This window comes from Colias philodice, chromosome 19, assembly GCF_061535455.1.
Source record: "Colias philodice isolate Cphi_HAF_F1 chromosome 19, ilColPhil1 Martin Lab GWU primary, whole genome shotgun sequence".
NCBI lineage: Eukaryota > Metazoa > Arthropoda > Insecta > Lepidoptera > Pieridae > Colias > Colias philodice.
Window position 1 is genome coordinate 1,023,295 of NC_143104.1, and position 24,494 is coordinate 1,047,788.

A 24,494-nucleotide genomic window follows, 5' to 3' on the forward strand; every position below is an offset into this window, starting at 1 on the left:
ATCATGTATTTTGTTCATATTATCTATTTGATTACAATAATTAAACTTCAGTCTTTATAGTGCAGTACAACACTTTTATATTGTGCAATTTAAAATACTCCACTTGGAATATATTATTTTACGTCGTAACGTGTACCGACAGCATATGAGTTTTACATGAGGCATGAGCAGAAGTCTGTGAGCAGAAGTATACAAAATTATATTTTATAATTTAGAGGTAAACTACCAATATAAATAAACGACCTTATTCTTAAATACTGCTTTGTTTGTTAAAACTATTTAAAAAAAGTTATTGGAAAAAGCGAAATATTTTTACATTTTATAGTCTGTTCAAATCTAAGGTTCAAATTTAAAACATTAATAACTATTTAAATTTCGATTTTTGAGAGGGTGATTAAATAAAGACAATTTAAAATTATAAGTATTTTTTTATTAACAAAATCTACACTAAATCGTGAATTTGTTGAATTGGGAATAAATAGGTAACATGAGACAACAACTCGGTTGTAATATCGACTTAAAAATAATGGTCTTTGGAAATTTGATTGATAACATCAATAATTTCTGAATAGGACTATCTTTTCACATATTATGTATAAGTAACATTTCACTGTAACACGGTATATAATACTAACAAAATTATTTACAATTTTGAAATGATGGCATTTGTGTATTCGCTGCACTTAGCAGTGCCTCCGAGATCTCCGGTGAGTGTCTTTCCTTCCCTCAATACTTCGTAGCAGGCGTTCTGTACTTTATCAGCGTGTTCGTTGAATTGTAAATGCCGCAACATCATAATAGCGGAGAGCAGCAGAGCGGTCGGGTTGGCCATGTCCTTGCCAGCTATGTCGGGAGCTGTACCGTGGACCTGTAAAGATACAGTTAAATGAAAAATGCTAGAATATAATGCTACTGTAATACCTACTGAAGTTCACTTGGCCTATCTATGATTTTTTTTTTTGATAAATATACTGTAATGATTTACTAATTACTTTTCCGAAACAAATTTTAGAATGGCAACACTTAATACAAATGGTAATCCCCCAGTTAATAGACTATAGCCAGGTATCTATTATCTATGCAAGTTGGTAATAATAACGATCCTCTGTATCAACTATCAACATTGTTTTATAGGCGTAAACTAAACCAATAGAAATAGTATTCCAAGTTTTGTAAATATATTTTTTAGAACTCCGTAAGCACTTCACAATTGTAACTTCCGTAACACCGTATCAGTGGCTAAACATTCAATTGTACTTTTCTATGGAAATAATACGCCATCTATCAAGAGTTGTTCAAACATAAGAAAGAAAATTTATAAGACTACTAGCGGTCCGCCCCGGCTTCGCCCGTGGTACATATGAAAAATAGATGTTGGCCGATTCTCAGACTTACCCGATATGCACAGAAAATTTCATGAGAATCGGTCCACCCGTTTCGGAGGAGTATGCAGACTAACATTGTGACACGAGAATTTTATATAAGACTATAATAGTGAAATGAAAATTTTTATGCTTTTACGGCTTAAAAAAATAGAAAGGGATTTGAAAAAAAAATACTAGGGATAATAGGGATAATACGGGGAAATGAGGTAAATAAAGCAACAATAATTTCAATCAACTTTATTATCTACATAAATTAATGTGAGACCACACCAACATCGTGTAATCGAATATTACAGATTTGATTAGCATTATTGTCAGATTTCATCTGAAATTGTACTTAAATAAACACGATCAATCACACAAAAAATAATACATAAAAATAAATACTAATAAAAATGCACAGGAATGTATTTCTATAAATACTGAAATTAAATAAGTACCTATTCACTAATTGTACCTACTACTGAGAATAGCTTTAAAAGTAAAATACATAATTCATAATGAATAAATTAGAAAAAAAATACTAAGAAAATAAGCAGACAACACAATACATAAAACAGCCATTTCTCACTATTTATAAATAATTATGGTAACACTAATTAGCTGACAAGGAACTGGCAACTTCTACATGACATAAATGTCGGTGGTATTTAAAATACAAGTGGAGTATGTTCTATAAATCTCGGGGCTAATTTTTAGATAAAAAGTTGCCATATTAAATTAATACATTAGTAATACGAGTATGCGATAAAGAGCATGGCAGATAATTGTTTCCAATTGTTGAATCCACTGCAAATGTGAAAATGAAGGAATTCGCCAAGAACATTTAATTCATATTATATTTTTCTTATGTGAAAATATTTATGAAATTTACATTTTTATATTGAAATAACTTCAAACGTCAAAATTTAGCCATAGCCTGATCATAAACAGTCGTGTCATAAAATGATAATTAAAATCATAAAACAACACATTTTATTGTATTTCTTGGAAAATCCCTTCAATTCCTCGCAGATCTTATCTTTTATACTTTTTGGCTTAACGCATTCGGCTCGTTAAATTAAATTCAGCTATAATTCCTCTACACGTCGATGTTGCGTCACTTGGTGAGGAAAAAAATAACTTAATACTATCGTCAATACTGTAAAAAAGATACGCGTTCGTAACGTGTTATATTTTCGAATCTAACAAACTATAATATACAATTTTAATGAATTTCCGATTTCGACTTTTCACATAAAACATTTTAATACGAAAAGCATTAAAAATAAATCGTCATTAAAATTAGATTTTAAACATATAATTATTCTTGTCAGTTTGATTTTCATATGTTTAGTCAATATAATTAAATTAACCATTTTTATTTCATTAAATTAACCGACGTTACAAACACGCTCCAACGGCGCAACACAACATCGACAACCGCAAATTTCCTTTGCCTAAAAAAAAAAACTAAGCCAGATTCTTTATGATCTCATTCGTATAATCTGTGCACGAGCTGTTCCCGCCCAAATCTTCTGTCAAAACTTTTCCTTCGCGCAATACGTTGAAGCAGGACGTTTCAATTTTGTCCGCGTGTTCTTTTAGTTGCATGTGACGTAACATCATGACACCGGAGAGGAGCAAAGCCGTGGGATTGGCCTTGTCTTGCCCAGCGATAGCTGGCGCGGTGCCGTGGACCTGCAAATGTTAGTCGTTTTACACACGGACAGACATGCGGTCAAGGAGCTTATATCTAATACACTGTAGATTTCGGTATGAACATTAACTTGTAACAAAAAAATATGACGTTGAATGACGCCTGTATGTTTTTTATCCCTTTCACACCTAACTTGCCAAGTTACAAAAATACATATAGGCGTCATTCAAGGTCATATTTTCTTGTTACAAGTTCATACTGAAATCTCCAATGTATTCGATATAAGCTTCTTGCATGCGGTTTACAATGGCCTGAACCAACGGAGTTAGTAAATTTGGGACGGGACTAACATATAGTGTTATATTTAGTATGAATTTGGTATATAAATGGGTTTTATAAAGTAAGATTTTAAATTTAAAAAACTTTCTGGTTGATATTTATGGCGGATTATGGTATGTTTTAATTATAAATATTATGTGTGATTTAGTTGATGTTCAATACATAAATGAATTATTATAATTACTATAAGTATGAATTTAAGTAAAACTATCTTGGATTTAGTTTGATATCATGTATGGATTTTATATACATACTTATAACTTGTAGGTTAAAGTAAAAATTCGAAACATATGGAGAATTGATGTGATTTTATTTGTGACATAAACCAATGTATTTTCCATAAGATAATATGTAACAGTTTATAATAATTTAATATCAGAATTGTTAGAAAAACGGATTTAATAAAAAAAAACTTCTAAACATGTACCTATGTTACATATAATCTTAATCCCACAAACACAAGTACGAAGCGACTTTTTAAATAAGTATTTTATTAAATTATTAAAAAACATCACAGTATAGCAATGTGTTAACAAATATCTTGCATGCAGCCATTCTGTACCACACCTGTTAGTGTATATTATATTGATAACAACTTACGGCCTCATAATATAGCACACTTGTTCTTTTTATTTTATTTGTTTATTTTTATTACCAATGTCTACCTGCCCCCCTAGACAAGTGACTTTCTATTAGCGTAAAGTTCAATAGAATAGATTATGAATGTATGAGATTGACGTTTGATTACGACGACGACGACGATTGATTACGTCAATCTCATACATTCATAATCTATTCTATTGAACGTTACGCTAATAGAAAGCCACTTGCCTAGGGGGGCAGGACACCTCTTCTAAGGGGTATAAAATAGTTGAAAACCAATCGCAGATCTACCGAACATTAATAATAGAATATATTGCATTTGATTTTTGTTGACAGTAAGTTTCTTTTGCTTTACAATTCATGTTTTTAATCTTTTGCCTATAAATATGATAAAAAGTTTAATATAGTGAAATAGTACAGTAGCACGTATATAAAAATAATAATATTTGATATAATTTTGAATCGTTTTCAGGTAAGGTCAGGTGGGGTAAGAGGGTCACTGGGGGAAGAGGGCCTAGAGACCATAACTAGTAAACCGAAGCGTTTATGACTAGGTACTTTCCGTCGATAAAAAAGTGAAGGCGAATTAGTTTGAGCGGTTTTGAGTAGATGTCGCTACGTAGCACAGACATCACAAAAAATGTAAACAAATTTGACAGTTGCGAATTCGGCTAACACCAAGTTGGCTCGTTTTTTTGCGAACCCATATTTTAGTGATAAAAGTGTGCTAGAAATATTTTAAATACCCTGATACACGGAGAAAACTGTAAGTATTTCTTTTATTAATCATTTTAGTTAAGAAACAACTAAATATTGTGAGTTTCTTTCGCTTGAAAATCCTAGACTTCAAAAACAATAGCTGGGGTAAGAGGCTCACTATTGACGGTGAAAGAGGAACATATGTTTCTCTTCCCCCGTGTGAGGGGTGACCAACATTTTGATTAATTTATAATTATATGTGGATAAAATGAAAAGAAGTGACTGACTGTTCTGTACCTATTACAATTTTAAATTATAACTAAAAATTTCTCGCTCATGTGTTTTTTTTATATTTTTTTTTTATTTAATAGGCGGGCAAACGAGCATACGGATCACCTGATGTTAAGCGATTTCCGCCGCCCATGGACATTCGCAACTCCAGAGGAGTCACAAGTGCGTTGCTGGCCTAAAGGATTATGCCTCCTGTGCCAGTAATTACTTCAGGGCCTCATCTCACCACCAAACCGGAACACAGTGATGCAAGCACCACTATTCGCCAAGTTTCGCTAAGTTCGCCTGTCTCAAAATTCCAGAAATTCCAAAGAATTTCTTTTGGATCAAGAAGATCATTTATATTTTTAACTGACTTCTTAAAAAGGAGAAGGTTCTTAATAGATGAATTAAAATACTGATTCGCAATATTGATCTCATCACATAGTGCCATTGTTATTTTTAAAGTGTAACTAACTAGGAAAACTAGTTAGGGACAGACTGTTTACCATTACTATGTATGATTAAATAAAAATAGAATTATAACTAGTCGACTTCTTTTTAGTTTGCCACCCCTGATCGAACCTGTATGTCCCTCTTACCCCGAATTGATGTATTCTTGTTTTTTATTCCAAATTATACCTTATTTCATCGACATTAAGATCTAATATTGACCAAAGACATTCTATCTACAAATTAACGAACATTTAGCAACGAATATTTTAATTCAAACTCCAATCTTAGGAAATACAATGATTGACCCTCTTACCCCTTGTAAGGGGGAAGAGGAACGATTACTCAATCTTGACAGTAATGTCAATATCTTCGTAAGAACTGTTATTAGACTAATGACATTTAGCCTACGGGAAGCTAATACATAAAGGTAAGTTCTGTGTGTTTCAAACATCTTAAAAAGCTATAAATGTTGTTCCTAGCAGTCAAAATATTTTACTGAAAATGAAATATGTTCCTCTTACCCCACCTGACCTTAATCTTTTTATCAGAGATAATTTTATTATATTGTCATGTTATTATATGACTCATTCTTTTGAAACCAGCCTAACATGTACATATTCTAGCTACTTTTAAATCAATGACATCCTTATTCTAAATAAATATTACTTTCTGATTAAATACAGACAAAAATAGTAATTTTGAACTTCTCGTTATTTATGAACATTTCATAGCTTTAAGTAAGGAAATAATAGCATACAGAATTATTTAAGATTCGAGTCAACGATTTTCGGTCATTTACATGTATAATTTTAAATTATAGTTTTATGAAACGTTAATGGCATGTACCTTATATTTTGTGTTTGAGTTTCTTGAACGAAAATTAAAATAAAATTTGAACATTTCATTCAATTTACATCTGTACTAGATTCAGTCAAATGTCATATCATTTTCAAGATATTCAAGATATTACCACATCTTGAAAATGCATTTGTATTTACACCATTTTGTCCCCAAAAAATACCATCTTCTGCAATTTGTCGTATTTACTTAAAAAAAAAAAGACGGGTTGCACTCCGGGAGTGCCGGCAGAAGTGAAAACTTGATTATTAACGTTCAGCATGTTTGATATCGATCCGTCTTACGCTTTTTCGATCAGGTCACGTGTCTTGACGCGAGTTTAAGATTTTATACCCAACTAAAGAAGTTTTCACTTCAAAAAATCTCAAAAAAGCGCGGCAAACGCCTATATCTCATACTCACAGACTCAAAAAGCGCGCCATTCTTGCCGATATTGCCAGATGGCGTGAGCCCGAGCCCACCGACGAGCCCTGAGCACATATCGGACATAATGTCACCGTAGAGGTTGGGCATCACCTGTAAAATAGAAAAAATTGCAATCTGTAAAAAAATGCTAAAAAATTTACAAAAAAATATTTTTTTAACTTGTTAAAAAAAAGGAATTGAAAGGAAACTTGTGTTTACGCAAGTATTATACATTTCGAAATTAAAAATATTAAGACTGATCTTAAAGTGTTTGAAACGTAGTATAATGAATAAATCACGTTTAAATTTGTAAAAAATATCCAGTATCAGTCCGATACGGATTAGCTACATTATTTGATTGACTAACAATACTAACATATCATATTATCATATTATCTAGATAATTATCTTTTATATCTATCTAATAAATATTATAAAGGCGAAAGTTTGTAAGGATGTATGGATGTACAGGTAAATTAGCTTGGAGAAATTTTTGCGTTTGTAGTAGTGTATGGTCAGCAAATAAAATAAAACAACATTTTATTTTTAGTTTTTATTTTATACAGGGTTACTTGTAAAACACCAGCAACCTCGCAGGACAAGATAGCTAACATCATAAGTAACAACATTTGTTCTACGACTTTTGGCATAACGCAATAAATTATTTTTAAATGATTTTTTAAACTTTTATTGTACTCTCCTTACATTTGTAAGTCTATGTTCTATTAATTATCGGATGGACGACGCGACGCCCCCTTCCCCCTCTCGTTCGCTTTTTGTTTACGTAATTTTTGGGAGGCGTAGAGTTTATAATATTCAGACGGAAAATTAAATGAATATTTATTTTTGTATGAAAATAAAATCTAACAAATTATCAAAAGTCGAAATGTTGTTACTTATGATGTTAGCTATCTTGTCCTGCGAGGTTGCCGGTGTTTTACAAGTAACCCTGTATATATAAGGGATTTTAAATTAAACTATATGTGTTTCTCCTCTGAAAAAGATGAGACTTTATTTTAATATTTGCACATTTAACATACATATAACTTTTACATTAACAATGTTACTAAAATGAAGAATTTACTAACCTGAAAAAGAAACGACATTTAAAGTTTAATTCTTTAGTTTGAGAAGTCAAAGGCTTGCCTCGACCATGTTTTAACACTGGAGCCATATTGAATTAACAATATAAAGTTACAACACTTACACACAAATTAAACACTAGTTATGGCCCTGCCTTCATACAAAACTGCTGAATACGCCGTTCGCACGGGAATTATAGAATGTGGATGGGATTTCCCTTAGTTAGCATCCAAGCTTACGTCTTTATAATTATTAAACTGTATAAATTCATTCTTTAACTCCGGTCTGCATCGTGCAGACATGGGTGTAAAAGTCTCATTTTAGCTATTAAATGTAGTTTTTAAGTACATCTGAGTTTTCATTTGGGGCCTCCGGCTGCGGGACATGTAATTCACTTCAACAAATATTATAACAATAATAACAAATAATAACAACAATCAACAAATACAAAATTTATCAATTAAACTACGTACATAATAATTATAATTTTTGAATGAAATGTGCTTTATGTTCTAACAGTACCAAACGACTGCACGTGGCACCTGCGGACAGCGTAAACTGGTTTATTCTGGTTTTGTGCGTGTTTCCACTTTCCACTATCAAGTGACGATTTATTTATTTGTTTTGTTTCGTAATTATTATGGTCAAATATTAATTATGAAACAAATTATTATGGACACGATATTTTATTGTTTCACGGTAGTCGCCTTGTCGTTTGCTCAAGGACGTAAAATTGAATGATATATTTTTTTTTATAAAGTCAAAACCATTTTCTTTCAAATAAAAACTTGTTTTTATTGAAAACAAAAGTGTTGCTAGGAATAAGTATAAAATTAAATAGTAATGTTAGGATATCGAAACATTTTTGTATAGGCCAGAACGATATAGTGGAAACGCGCTCTAAGATCTGAGTAATATACACACCACTACATATGCAAAAATTTCTCCAAGCTAATTTACCTGTATGGATGTTTGTTACTCTTTCACGTTAAAACTACTGAACCGATTACAATGAAATTTTGCACACATATAGAGGGTAACTTGGATTAACACATAGGATAGTTTTTATCCCGGAAATCCCACGGGAACGGGAACTATGCGGGTTTTCCTTTGCAAACGCGGGCGAAGCCGCGGGCGGAAATCTAGTTTTAAATAACCGGTGAAAACAAGACAATTGCTTAGTGATTATTCGACTTCTGAGGGTATTCTTAAACATTCAAGACTGTCAGTTATATTAAATCTGTCAACTATATAATTATTCATCTAAAAACGCAGAAGAGAAGTGCTATATAATATATCATCTTTTATAATAAAAAAAAACGTGTGGCACTCGGGGACTGCCGCGGTAAAGCTATTGCATGCTATGCCTTCAAGCCACACCTCCGCGCCCGTCCCCGTGGGGAGCGTGAGGTTTTTTCGTTACGGAATCTCTCGATTCGGTCCCCGCGCTCAAGGCCCGCGGTAAAAGCTATGCAATAGCTTAATATTTTCATATACTCACAAGGACATCAAACTTCGATGGATCTTGCACCATGTTAAGGCAGACTGTATCCAAGTAGCGTTCCTCGAATCTAATGTCCGGGTACTTGGTGGCCAGATCGCGGCAACAACGCAGGAACAGACCGTCCGACATACGCCTGGAATATTTAGATAGTAGAATTGTTATTGAATTTTGAATTATTGAATGAATAAAAAATTCTTCATTGCACACTAAATACAGAATTACAAAATAAGAGGGGCCGTCTTGTCGCGGTAAGCGATTTCTGCAAGACAATCCAAAAACAGAAGGATTCAATTTATTGTGGTGCCGTGTTAATGTTATATGTTTGCTTTAAAAATAAAATAATTATGCCATAAATAAATATATGTATGTACATAAATAAGTACCTAAATCTATACTAATATTATAAAGAGGAAAAGTTTGTAAGTATGTATGTATGTATGTATGTATGTATGGTTTTCACGCATAAACTACTGGACCGATTTCAAAAATTCTTTCAACATTAGAAAGCTGCATCTTTACTGAGCAACATAGGCTATATTGCATTTTCAAAAAAATTAGAGATCCTTACCAAAAATGCAATAATGTAACCCAAGGTGTAAAAAAATCCTCAATAAAACTTCTGTCATCGCGTACGCTGCGGAATCTATTGAAGATAGAACAAAAAAATGTTCTACGGTATTATAGAATGGATCAATATCTACAAGAAAGTCCGCGATACCATATGTCCATCTTCAGTAGTTATGTTACTACAACAACTTTTTTACGTTTTCAAAGTAAATAGAAGTGCCGACAGTAATCAAACCATGTTATCCATACACATATATTAAACCCTCGTCTGTCGGAACACAGATCTGAGCCAAAAATTTTGTACCCGTTGTCTGTCGTGGCACAGATCTGTGCCAAATCATCTCCGGTTGGAAATTAGCTCATTGTAACGCAAATATAGTTCAAATCTGCATAAACGACTATTTAGTTGATAGCTTATGAATTACTGAATATTTAAAGTCCATCAATTAATAATTTGACCGATAAATATTCGAAATATAACAGTAATTATGTCATACTTTAGTCGAGTAACTTTTAAATTTTAAAGTTTTATAAAAATGTAAAATTTTGCGGAAAGTTGATAAACGGTAAGTATTTATTGTTCTTTTTATTATTATTCACTATTATATCCTAATGTTTATGTGCCGAAATAATGAAAATTACCAATAATTATACCACAAATAATGGCTCCAAATATGTATCTACCATTTAACTGTACATTGCTTAGTTTTTGACCCCTGGTTAATCGTATTTTATTTTTAATATTGTATTTGTTTTTTACATCATTTTACAAGAAATTTTATGAAGATTTTTATAATATAATTCAAAATTTGATACTGTGTTCCATTTTAGAGATATTTCGTTTTCAATTCAGAACCGACAATAATTTCCCCGTAAAATCCGCGTACAGGATGTTCGCATATTGTATGAAATTGAAAAATTTAATTGATCGTCTTCAATTAAATTTTTCAATTTCATACAATATAAAATGTACATAATATGTTTTGTTCATATTGATAGATATCGTTTTTGTGGTATTTATTGTCCTCAGGTTTAAAACGATATAATCAACTATAAAAATTATAGTCCGTAACCTCTCTGGAATTCTTTTAATTTTAGTATATTATGGTTAAAAGTGTATATATTCTGGAAAAATAGTAAAAAAAACCTACATCGGGAACAATGGTTTTCACTATGACCTATATATAGGACAAAGTGTCTATGTTACTATGTAATTTGTGTAGGACAAACTGGAAAAGAAATTTAACACATTAATAATTGTACAACATATTCTTACCTTCATACAAATGCAACATATTATTTTTTATTGTGGAACCATATGTTTCTGAAAAAATAAAAAACCGGCCAAGTGCGAGTCGGACTCGCGCACCGAGGGCTTCGTACAAACTTATTTTTTTAATTATGCTGTAGGAAGGCTGTAGGCATCTTTTAATTCATATTTTAGAATTCTTTATCTGTGCTATAAGACGTTGCTATTTAACAAATTTCAAGACTGTTCACGGAAAGTAAGTTTTTATAACCTTGCAAATGTCGAAAATTACGAAAATTTGCAGCATAAACGGTTGTATCTTTTGATTGCGTTGGCATATATGTTTGATTAACTGTTTTTATTTTGTTTTTCTGTCGTCTCACAATTTCAAAATGAACGACAACACGGGAGTTGTCATTTATCTCTATTTTTGAAACCCAGATAGTCCAAAGATGTCATCACACACATATTTTGGGGTTATTTCTTTAAAACTGGAAGAATGTTTTTTTAGAGTTTTGAACCTCAATACGATTCGCGCTTCAAGGACTCCGAACAAACCTACTTTTTATTATGTTTTAACTTTAAAATTTATGTTTTTAGTGAATTTTTCTTTATCTGTGCTGTAATACCTTGCTTTTAACCAAGTCCACTTAACTTTTGACCCGTAGGTTTTGATTCCCTTGCTAGTAGGTTTTCAGAATATGCCGCATATGAATATTATTTCTTCTGATTGCATAGCTTAAATGTATTATAAATCTGAGTTTTTAATGTGAATATGTATATGTAAGTTGAAATTATTATTATTTTTTTTATAAAGTGTAATTAAAAAATCATGTTATTTGCGATTATTCTTATATCTGTTTTATAAAACATTGATTTTTACCAAATTTAAAGATTTTATGTACTTGGGAAGTACCCTGTCGGTTTTGATTCTCTTGCAAATGTCAAAATTTGCTACAAATTGCAGCATTAACGGCTGCATCCCAAAGGGTTTGGTTTTTAAGGGTCCAGAACCCTAATAGGATCACGTCTGTCCATCCCATCTGCCCATCTGTCTGTCAAGACTCAAGACCCATTTTCACAGGAACGCGTGATGTGACATAAAACTGAAATTTATATTGATTACTTGAGTCGATTGAAGCTGTGAAAAAGTCAAACTTATAAACCAACGCAATCAAAAGATAAAGCCGTTTATTAACTCAGACCCCGGAATCACAGACACAATAGAAAATCTATTGTGGGCTCAATGGGTTATGCTGCAAATTTCGACATTCGCAAGGGAATCGACACCTACAGGGTACTTTCCGTGTATGTTTTGAAATTGGGGTAAAATAAGGTCTTATAGCGCAGATTGAGGAATAATTTCGAAAAACATAAAATTTTGGAGTTACAACATAATAAAAAATTGGTTTGTTCGGAGTCCTCGGTGTGCGAGTCCGACTCTCACTTGGCCGGTTTTTTATTCTTATGTACTATATGTAGTACATTCGTAGGCAGAATGTTAAAGATGTAGATCGCTGTCTGAAGAAGATTATTTTTTTTGCATTCATGACTTTAAATAGCCTTGGAACATTACTTATTTAATAAAACGAATTAAATGCATCATTTGCAGTACGCCCGCAAATATAGATCTACCCTCTCATTTTGTAAATGACTAGCGATAACAATTATTGTATTTTTGCCTTTTGGTGTCAAATCTGCTTCTATTACCCAGAAGAAGAATGCAATTTTTCTATTTGAAGATATCACATTGCTGTCTAAAACTACATAAACAATAATAACTTATTTGTTAGGTAACCCTAGGCTAAAATAAACTTCCGTCGTGATATTTTAATTATCTTTCGAAAATAAAAATTTGTATTTGATAGGATAACCTTTTCTGATTCGTAAGCATTTGAGTATCAATAAAAGAGAATTCAAATGGATCTAAACAACGATTCTTGTGGCAATGGAAGACAAGACACTCCGAATAAGGCTTACTTTAACAATAGGACGTAACAGTATTTGAAATCAAGAAATATATTTTTATATTTTGTCAAATGAACAGTTAATCATACTAACACGATCAGTGTTTGGGAATTTACAGCTTTTAATTCCTGATACCAGGATTCTTTATGAAATTCTACACATAACACGTCTTACTTTATTCCAATCAAAATATTTTTAAGTTTCATGCTGTTTGTGTACTATGGACTCCCTAAACTACTGAACCGATTTTAATACAATTTTACCGATTAGTTTATGTCTTAATTACAATATGCTTGGAAATACTGCATGTATTGAAGTAAAATAAAAACTAGATTGGATAGCGTTCATCACTTTCCTGATCACATTCAAGTGGAACCTCGTGGTAATAAATCGTCGTCTTGAGGCGGTCGTTGTGTCCGATGTATTATAAGAAAAAATGTACAGAAGTTAACGTTATTTATGCTAAGTTGCAAATATTCCTATTTATTGGCCAATGTTGGCGTCAACACCACACATTACAACCACATGAGTATATAAATAGTACAGACACAAAAAGCTTCATAAGAATTTTTTTTTCTGTCAGTTAAGTAAAATTTATTTAAGTAAATAAAACATTTAGATGTATAATTGTTTATTTATTTTGAATCTTTAAGTTTATTGATTTTTATCCTTAACATAAGCTGTATTTTATAAAAAATATTTAAAACTCGAATTTCCGAAATTTTTGATTTATAAGTAAGTTAAATGTAACGGTTTATAATTAATTAAATTAAGTAAATGTAGATTTCACTTTTGTACAGCTTAGACATTTTTCTGTATGGATACAGTGCCTTTCGATTTGTAGTTGGACAACATTTCATTTTATAGGTACTATATTATAATAATTAAGAGCATGAAAGAAAAAAAAGCATTTCTTCATAATGCTATAATCTGCCCTGCTAAGCGCAAAAGCGGTATCTCAAAAAAAATCGTAAAATTGATTTTTATGCCATCGGATAGCTTTAAAAAATACGCATCTACTGGACTAAGCCATTTAGCACTATCTTGTTCAAAACGTATGAAAAAACCTTAAGAAAGATTTTTCTATCTCAGTTTTACCATATATCACTAAGGGTGTTAGAGGTATATTAATATTACGTAGGCAACCAGCCGCAAATTTAAATATCGCTAAAATTCTTAAATAAATACACAACTTTTGCTTAGCCGATAAGCGGTAAGTAGGATTTTTACTCATAGGATAGTGGTTTACAACGAAAGTTTCGTGCCAACTGGTCAAGGCCGAAAAGATTTGAGTGTTTTTCCTGTACTATGGTATGAAGGGTTGTTTGGACGTTCCAAAGCCGAAATTATAAGTGCATACTATCAATTTTTTATTTTTCATCGGGATAAAAAAAATATCATACTATGGGTTGATAATTGTTCCTCCCAGAACAAAAACTGGACGTTTTTTTCTTTCTTAATTTATATTATAAATTCTAAGGATATCAACGCCGACAAGATTGTCATCAAATATTTTGAATCCGGCCACACCTTTATGTCAGCTGATAGTTTCCATCATAGGGTAGAGCTGTCCATAAAACGCATGAAAAACAAAATTTATGATTTGACAGGATTCGATCAAAATGCTAGCATTATAGGAAAAAAAATTTTAAAAAGTCATGTCTTGCCTCCACCAAAAAAGAAAACTGCTCCGGAAGGAATTTCAAGAAACAAAAAAGAAAATATTTTGAAATCTTTTCAAAATATAATACCACAAAATAGAATGTCCTTTTGGAGAGAACTCCCTACTTTTGACTACTAAAATTCCTTCCAAAAACCGTTTGTTTTTAAATATTTTTTTATGTAATTTCAAATTTTAATAATAAAAAAACGTTATATATATACTTTAGTTGTTTTTTTTTTCAAATAATACATATTTTATTCGATAGAAAATACATTCCTTTTTGTATACACACATGTTTCAGAAGAGCTAACGAAAAAGCGGTATCTCAATTTTAATTCTATAGTTTACTAAGCGGTGTAACCGTATCTCATGAATAAAGTACATTATTATACATTTTTGATAATTTAACTAATGTGATAACAAATACACCCTATATAATATATAAATAATATTTAACAAATAAAAAAAACTATACATAAAGTATATATATAACTATTTTTACATAACTTCAATTATCTCAAAACTCGCTTTCTTTGAGTTACCGCTTTTGCGCTTAGTTGGGCATAATTGTTACCACAAAAAATATTTTCTTAATCGCTAATTTTAAGAAAAAATAAATTAAAATTAAAATTGATGTGGAGACGTTATACATACAGACGTTAGAACAAAGTCCACCATAAGAATGAAGTCATTTAGGAATAAGACGATTTTTAAACATTAATAAAAACCTAAATATTTAAAAAAAGTAAAAATTACTGTTAGTTTTTATCTAGTTTTGATTAAAATAAAAATAAAAAAAAAGTAGCAAAAATTTTTGAAATGTTCTAATTTTGGAGCAGACTGTAATGTCTGTATTTGTATGAACATATGTGGAGATTGCGTCCACTTATTTTCATGCGTAAACGATGATATTCATACTCAACTTTCTCGAATTTTTATAAAATAAACCTATGTTTTTGTTATATTCACTCAAAAGATTGTCTATTCTAGTGTGAAAATACAAAAATAAAAATCTAAAATACCTTGATATTATTTTTTTATGAGTATTTTTCTTTACAATGTCATATTTTTTCAAAATGTGTGGGAAAAAATGCTTCTAATAAGTAAAATAAACACGCCAGGGAGTAAGTAAGGTAACTAATATAAAGTTTGGTTATCTAGTTAGCATCAAAATTTACAAGAGTGTCACAGGTTAAAGTTTATATCACAAATTTTAATATCGAAAAAAATCGGCAAATCAGCGCCGACCGCTCGAATTTCTCCGACAGCACCTTTTTGACGCGGCGCGCCGCGACAGCTGAGGGGTTAATCCTTATCCCATTATATATAATTATAGACTGTTTCAATACCAGCAAAATACTTTTTAAATGAAAAGAATTGGATATTCCATTCAAAAGATATAACGAATTTTTAAAAGTGTCAATCTACAGAAAATAGTAGGTATACTGTTCGAGCAGGCCGTAGTGCGGGGGTCACGGAGGAATTCTACCAATATGCGTCTTGACGGAACACAGTGGGGTTTTGGTCGGTAGGAATCCGACATAACCCACGGCCCCTCCCCGGGAGGCCGTGGGTATCTATGAAAGATTTCCCCCACTAAAAAAAAAAAAGGCCGTAGTGCGGGACGGGGTAAAGGTGATTTTCATGTGATTAAAAATTAAACCTATAGTCCGACCTATAGTAGACTTTTCACTGTAACGATATCGCTATCTATGCGGGTGAAACCGCAGGGCATTGCTAGTAATTTATAAATATCATGAAAGATAGATTATTGTGTGGATTATCAAAGGCTAATTACCTAATTTTAGAATAAGTGAATTGTAAATTCTTTGAAAAAAAATGTCTCTAAACCTAATTAATCTAGGTATGTGCGTCCATATTTGATATAAGAAAATAATAATATTTTTTTTATATTAACCGTTTTGTAAATCATATTAATTATGGCAAATTAATTTATTCCATATGGTTCAAGTATTGGAATAAAATTAATTTCACTATCAATGTGTAAATTAATCTCTAATTGTAACTAGTTTAGATGTTTATTACACCGTCGCAGTCTAAACATGTTACATAATAACTTTTACACATAAGAAAAGTATAACTGATTGTTGTCTGTACAAACAAGATATCTTTAGGGCTATACAGGGTGTCCCACTATTGGTATACTAAGCGCGAAGGGACTTGTAGTTTTGCATGCACTGATCACGTAAAAAATATTTAAACAACAAAATTACGCCAAAAATTTTTTGCTAAATTTTTCCTGAAAATCCATGTTTTCTTCTCTAGCTTGGTGCAGCCGGCCTATACCGCTTCGCTAATGTGAGCATTATGTCTATGAAAACATAATCTTAAACAATAGCTCACGTGCGGGTGGCAAAGTTGGATGGGTTGCTTGTTATGGGTGTACACATAGAGTTTTAAGAATTCATATTTTTGAAAAAAGAATGCGTCTGGAATTTTATTTATTTTTTACAAACTCAGCGTATGCAAAACTATAACCTCCTTTGAGCTTAGTATACCAACAGTGGGACACCCTGTACCTATATGAGGAGATAGATATTGGTATGAAATTCTATAAAAGTGAAGTCCCATGTCCCCTAGTGGGGTAAGGGGCAGATGCATTATTCCTACATCTGTTTCACTGATCGATTTTCTTTAGGGACAAGTAGGTGATCAGCCTTCTGTTTCCTGCCAGACCGAGACTCTGCGTCTCCACCGGGAATCGAACCCAGGACCCCTCGGTTCTACGCTCACGCACCACTGTACCAAGGAGGCGGTCATGACATTCTATATTAATGATTATTATTTTTACTGTTTTTCGATGCCTGTGAAGTGTGAATCCATTCACGCTAATCTCAGAAACAGTTTTACTTATTTTAATGCTTTTCACTAATTAATAGACGTTATATTCACGAAAATTGTGTTTATTTCAAAACGTTGAATTGAAGATACTTGAAAAACAAAAATAAAATGTTGTGTGGTTTTATGAAACCACGGTAAAAGTGAAACTGTTCGAACGGTTCCGAACACTGCTTGAGTAAAAGTTTGAGACGATGTAATAAAAGTTTCACTTTAAATATTATGTCTAAATGGACAAAGTCAGATCAAACAGCTAGTATAAGTATCACATATCTACACTTAAGCCACAATTGCCAAGTAACACAATACAAATGGGCCACCCGACACCTCGTTAACAAGACTATATGTTTCTATTATCACTATGCCATATCTATTGCATAATGTGTGTTCAGTATTTAGCTGTATTGTATGAAATGGTTTTGGATAGATGAAAATTAAGTTGTATAAACAAGTTTAGCAGTTTTGCGGTGTTTTGGAAATAAAATTGATAAGTAAAGTCAACAGTATTCTGGTTTATTTTTTGTATTTACTGGTATCGGATATTTTTCTGAATAATAATATGATACTATTCTCAATAAAAATTGTGAATGACTTTTTCGTAGGAATACAAATACTTTGCTATTATTTAGGAGCTTATAATCATTTTAATAATAGTTATGTCAACACTATCACCATAAAGCGCAACATACATTCAAATAATTGCAACCAGTTAAATCTGTTATCCAAACAAAGAATTGTGGTCCCCCGTATTCAACAATTCCAAATAAAAACACGCTGTTTTTCGTGTACAACGCGGTCACCTGAAACTTAGCGTTGATTACTTCAAATTGGTTTACTATAAAAAGCATCTACTATTAAAATTACCAATTTAATTTTGGGCCTTAGATTTTAATTTTTTATTAGCCAATCTTGCAATACATCTACGTACCTACCATTATCTATATCTACCGAGGCGCTCGCATTCCAGAGACGTGTCAATTTAATTTGACCGCGTTGTATATGCGGGTAGATCTAAAAACCCGCATATATCCTATACATATACTCACATAATATTAGCCTTGTGGACAGCAGTGACCTTCTTCCTCTTATTATCCCTCGCGAATTGGAACGCGAACTCAGCGACACGTTTGCTAGCCTCCTCCGTGATCAGTTTGATAGATTGCACAACGCCATCTACGATCTCGTGCTCGATGCCAGAGTACTCGCCCTCTGTGTTCTCACGGATGGTCACCACGTCCACATTGTCGTAGAGGGTTTTGATACTGGAAGGGAGAAGAAAAATTTATTATTAGCTGTGTCCCGCGGTTTTACCCGCATTCCTTTTGATACTGTAAGGGAGAAGAGATATTCATAGATAACTAGCTGTGCCCCGAGTTCCCTGAGAGCCCTGTTCTACCCGCATTGCTCCCCTCCTATTCGGTCTTAGAGTTTTGATATATTATAACCTATGTGTTAATCCAAGTCACCCTCTATGTGTGTGTCAAATTTCATGAAAATCAGTCCAGTAGTTTTTACGTGAAGGAGTAACAAACATACAAACTGAAACAGACACAGATACAGACTGAAATATTACCGGAAAGCTGTTTAATTGATCGATTTTCTGTAAGAGCAGGGTGAACCATATTTAGGTGCTATGCGAGATTAAATTTATTTTTATTAGCCTCTATTAGGAATCGATACCCTAATACGGATCTATCATCTAAGTCTTCATTTTAATGGGTATATGGCATTCTAAACGAAATGTATGCCGATGATTCTCAAGAAATCTGACAAAAAAAGGACGTTTCGGCTTGAAAGCGTGAGTAACAAAATAACCGTTGTAAATCTAGTACAAACAAAAGACATAAAACAAAAGCGATGACCCTGTACTGACGAACTTCTTAGTCACTTTTGCTGTTATCAATTTCATTTAGTTCTGCATTTGATGTGGGTACTTAGTACTATATCCACTACATAAAAAACAAGAGCGTTTGTGCTGAGCACACGTGTCAGAAGTGAAACTTCTTTAACAAGATTTAATGATACCAAAACCGTCGCCTTACTTCATGACGTGACGGCATTGCCATGACGCACCCTTGAAATTTTACTCTCAACACGCCTAAAGAAGTTTCACTACAAAAATATTATTCATAGAAAGAATACATAATCATATTTACTGGACAACGGAATAAGGAAGCGTAACAAATTGAAAGATAAGTGTGGATAGATTGAATTGCGAGTTCAAATTGACGATAATTTGATATTTAAACGCTTTGAATAATTCATGGTTCTGTCGCGCGGTTGGCAGTATTCCCAACTTGATACATTGTAAGTGAAACAACGAAATAAAAACAAACACTTCACTTCGGCATTCGGACCTAATTTATTTTTTTTGCTTTCGTCGTGTTTATTTCATTCATAGTTCATAGCTCTGAGCTGTGCAATTTCATAGTTTGGTTAAATTGGCATTTATCTTCGTCTCTCATGTTTTTCTTTAATAAATTAGCATTTTTGTATTGAAATACTTGAAATAGGTACTGTTTGTGTTATGCAACTTTAAGGCGAGGTCGTTGTATTGATGAGTTTGTAAGTGAGCGCATTGAGTAGACAAGATATAAGCGTTTTCAAGTGCGTTTAAGGTGAAGTATCATATCATATAAAACAAAGTCACATAATTCATACATCAAATCGGCTAGATCGATTTTTATATTACTTTATCTCCTTGTATCTGACTTCCAAATAAAACATACTTGAAGTGATATGGCTACATATTGATTGTAATTTTGTATGTCATATCAGTAAATACGACAATGGCTTGTAGATAATGGGCTATCAGGTTTCCCGATCAGATTATATTTCCTGACTTTATCGTGTGCGGAATTCAAACGGATTACGTACATTTTGTTATCAGTACTTATCAATTTTTTACAATTACGTGACTGTCTGATGTTATTCTTAATTAATAAGTCACTTTTTAGGGTTCTGTATTCTAGAGGTACAAACAGAAGCCTATTATGAATCTTTGGTGTGACTGTGTCTGAAATTAAATTGTGTGAAAAGTCGACATTGTCACAGATGGTATTTTCTTTTGCCCAAATTACAATCTTCTTCTCTTATATATAAAAATGAATCGCAAAATGTGTTGGTAAGCGCATAACTCGAGAACGGCTGAACCGATTTTGATAATTCTTTTTTTATTATATTCCTTGAAGTACGAGGGTGGTTTTTATGTAGAGAAAACGTAAATATGTACCACGGGCGAAGCCGGGGCGGACCGCTAGTACTTTATAAAATAGAATCAAATATTTACGTTTGGCGTTTTTTTATAGACGGTGTGGAAAAACTTGTATGTGAATCAAAACTTTAAAAAAATACTTAACTGGTATTATTGGGCATTAAAATTTATTGTATTGTGGGCTTGGGAATGAGAAAAATAAATAAGAAAATTGACTATGTCTTTTTTCTAAATAAAACTGAGAAGCAAGAGCAATATCCTAAGTTAATAACTTACACTTTTGTCAATCCTTTACATGTTACAACAAATAAATATGCAAATGAAATGAGTCATATAAGTCAACTGATACAATGTAAACATTTCTTGGAAATAATACATTCATCCTGTCATTATTTTTGGTGAAAAAATAAAGTTACATACAGACAACATGATTTACTTTTTTTATAATTGTAATGCAACATTGACTTACAGATAAGCATAATCAGTCAATGCTGAATGTGAAAAATCAATCACTGATAGGCGAGCCGTTTACGACATACTTTGGATTTCAATCATTTATATCCTGCAGATTATTAATTTAATCCCATTCTTACTAATTAAATATGATTTATATATATATTTAAAATAGGTTTGTTATATAATTAGAATTAAAATTATAAATATGTTTTAAATCACTATTCTATTTCTTTTGATTGGGAACTTTTGTAGCGATCTCTGTAACAGATGTCTAATACATCTGCCCCTTAACCCCACTAGGGGACATGGGACTTCATTTTTTTTCTGTAAATTTTTCACATAATGGCTGGACTTATTTGATTGAATAGCCAATGTTAAAAGTTAAAACCTATCCATACTAATATTATAAATGCGAAAGTAACTCTGTCTGTCTGTCTGTTACTCAATCACGCCTAAACTACTGAACCAATTTGCATGAAATTTGGTATGGAGATGTTTTGATACCCGAGAAAGGACCTTCTACCTATCTACCTTTTATTGCGAAATATGTACCACGGGTGAAGCCGGGGCGGACCTCTAGTCTAATATATATATAAATCTCGTGTCACAATGTTTGTCCTCAATGGACTCCTAAACCACTTAACTGATTATAATAAAATTCGCACACCATGTGCAGTTCGATCCAACTTGAGAGATAGGATAGTTTGAACATGTAGGTACCATGGGCGAAGCCGGGGCGGACCGCTAGTAGTTCATAAGTAGTGTCCGACCGAAACTGGTTTCCAGGCCGAAACCGAAACCGAAACCGAATGTTCGGCCGTGGCTTCAGTTTCGGCCGAAACCGAAACCGAAACCGAAACTCACGTGGTCAAGTATGAAATTTCTAAAAATACTGAACTTTGGTGCATTTTACCTACTATTTTGCCTTAATTAGGGCATGAAATGAAAACACAGTACATATTTTAAATTTGTTGTAATCATTTATTTAATATAAAATAAAAAAATAATATTTTTTAAAATATTAATAATAACAATTTTAATTTTTATTATTTTTTCAAATTAAGTTCTCAGTAAAATCAGTCATCTAAATCAAATCAGTAATTGTTATTGTTACTTTAAATACTAAGTTTTGGTATTTTGAGATCTTTCTCTTTATTAAAGAGTCTTTAATACTTTGGATTGATATTTGTACTTAGAAGAATAATCAGTCTCTTTTAGGTACCTCTTATATAAAAATAATAATTATTAATTACTATTACACCCAGTTCCAATCTCAACATAGATAATCAAAAATTGTTTCCACCAGCGTGGGTCAACCAACGCTTTGACAGCGTCCGTCAAAGCGTTGCCGAGGAAAACGAAGTTAGGCGAGCGTGAACGTGTGTGAACTAAGTTCACTGAACTTGCGAAATAAGTTTCGGTTTCGGCAAAAGTTTCGGCCGATTTTGGCCGAAACCGAAACTGCGGCCGAAACTTGATTTTTGGCCGAAACTCGGCCGAAACCGAAACCGAAACCGAAAGTTCGGTCGGACACTATTCATAAGTTAATAATGATCACACTGTTTAACTTGTTGATAATGTATATTAAAACAATATATCTATATAATTTAATACACTGTATATTGAATATACAGTGTATAAAATTGATACAATTCAGTGTGACAAAATTTCAACAGAAGTTTTTGGGATTACCCATATTTTGCTATCAGAGTAATTTTAATATTTCAAATATCTATTCTCTTATCTACATGTTATCCTCAATGCTGTTAAAAATAAATTTATGGTAAGGGAACATCAAGGTTTTATGACACAAATATGAATACTTAGTTTATTTTTACACCTATCTTCCAATAAAATAGTTTATGATAAGTCAATTAAAATAATGATTCATTTTATTCATGAATATATTTTATACATACAATGAATGAAATTTTCCCTTTAAGTATATGAATGATGAAAAAACTGTAACCATCACTTTAAGATATAATTAGGTATATTTTATGCGTACTTACATTTAAAAACAACATACAAAAATGTGTATTGTTTTTGAAACACTGGTAAAAATGCAGAGCATTATACTTAGTCTTTTTTTTTTTTTTTTTTTTGTGTGGTGTCTCTCAATGTTAGCCAGAAGGGCTTCTACATTTTAACGCGGACGCGGGGGTGAACTGAAGGTTCACCCTGGTAGCGACATGCACAAGGGCGTCCCCCCTTGACGGGGACCACGAACCTCGGCTTGAGCTGTCGCTTGAGTGGAGGAGGCCAGAAGGGCCCTAATCGGACGGGTATACTTAGTCAAATATAAAATTTTAACTGAATATACATATTTCACTCACCCATCTAAACTCTTGCAAGGCCTAACATTAGCATACAGGTCAAACTCTTTACGGAGAGCCAGGTTCAAGGATCGGTAGCCTTTACCAACTGGAGTCATTAATGGACCCTTCAGCCCAATTTTGTTTTCATTGACAGAGTCAATCGCCCTTTGAGGAATGCCGAATTTGCCATCTGGACCCTAAAATTATAGGTTAATTTTAATGCACGGTTATAAATCATAATTAAATTTAATAACATAATCAATGTCTTGAAGAATGTTTGTTATGAAGTAGTGTACATAACCAACAAGATCTAGTTAAATTGTCGCAGGTACTTACCCTAACAGCTGTCACATCGACTTCATCCCACTCGATAGGAACTTTGGCTGCTTCGAATATTTTCTGCACCGCCACGGTAATTTCCGGCCCGATTCCATGTCCAGGGATCAAAGTCACCTTCCGCACTCCAGTGCTGTACTGCGCAGCACCTGCCCTGCTCGCCGGAACCTGAATAAAACACAAAATATATCACCACTATCTTAACCTCGCACACTTAACTACATCCTTGAATAAAATTATGTTAACCTTACTAACGACACTCCCGACCGCACTGGGCGACTTTTCCACCCCCGAATCGAACAATTTCAACAAGCTCTCTACGACTTTACTCTCACGAAAAGGCTTCAAAAGCGCATTTATGTAATTCTTCGACATAACTATAAGTCTATTTTTGGATGGGAAAAATTAACTACACAAGCGGCTTTTATGTGTTAGAAAGAAGAAATAGCATGCAGATAAACAATAGAAATTAGTTATTGCATTCACGAATCACAAACTTACGATTTTTTTAATAAATCTTGCAGCCATTTCACTAAAATTTTATATTACGACGACAAGACTCCGCGGCAAGAGGCGGAGGGGAGGAAATTGCGAGCAAGACATCGACGCATGACCGGAAAGTA

At 32.6% G+C, this 24,494-nt stretch overlaps 1 protein-coding gene across 4 annotated transcripts; it reads right to left on the reverse strand.

Annotated features, from left to right (window-relative positions):
* Nucleotides 1-408: 408 nt before the first annotated feature.
* On the reverse strand, nucleotides 409-24,489 carry Idh3a (isocitrate dehydrogenase [NAD] subunit alpha, mitochondrial). Of its 4 annotated transcripts, none has more exons than XM_089707032.1 (7): nucleotides 24,373-24,489; nucleotides 23,872-24,039; nucleotides 23,554-23,732; nucleotides 18,594-18,809; nucleotides 9,239-9,374; nucleotides 6,652-6,765; nucleotides 409-868 (listed from the first exon to the last, which is right to left on the reverse strand). In XM_089707032.1, the coding sequence occupies exons 1-7, from the start codon at nucleotides 24,397-24,399 to the stop codon at nucleotides 644-646; spliced, it is 1,065 nt and encodes a 354-aa protein (XP_089563158.1). In that variant the 5' UTR covers nucleotides 24,400-24,489; the 3' UTR covers nucleotides 409-643. The 4 variants fall into 4 exon arrangements, with proteins under 4 accessions (XP_089563158.1, XP_089563156.1, XP_089563157.1 ...); XM_089707030.1 differs by lacking the exon at nucleotides 24,373-24,489 and adding an exon at nucleotides 24,118-24,308; XM_089707031.1 differs by lacking the exon at nucleotides 409-868 and adding an exon at nucleotides 1,608-3,065.
* Between the last annotated feature and the right edge of the window lie 5 nt (nucleotides 24,490-24,494).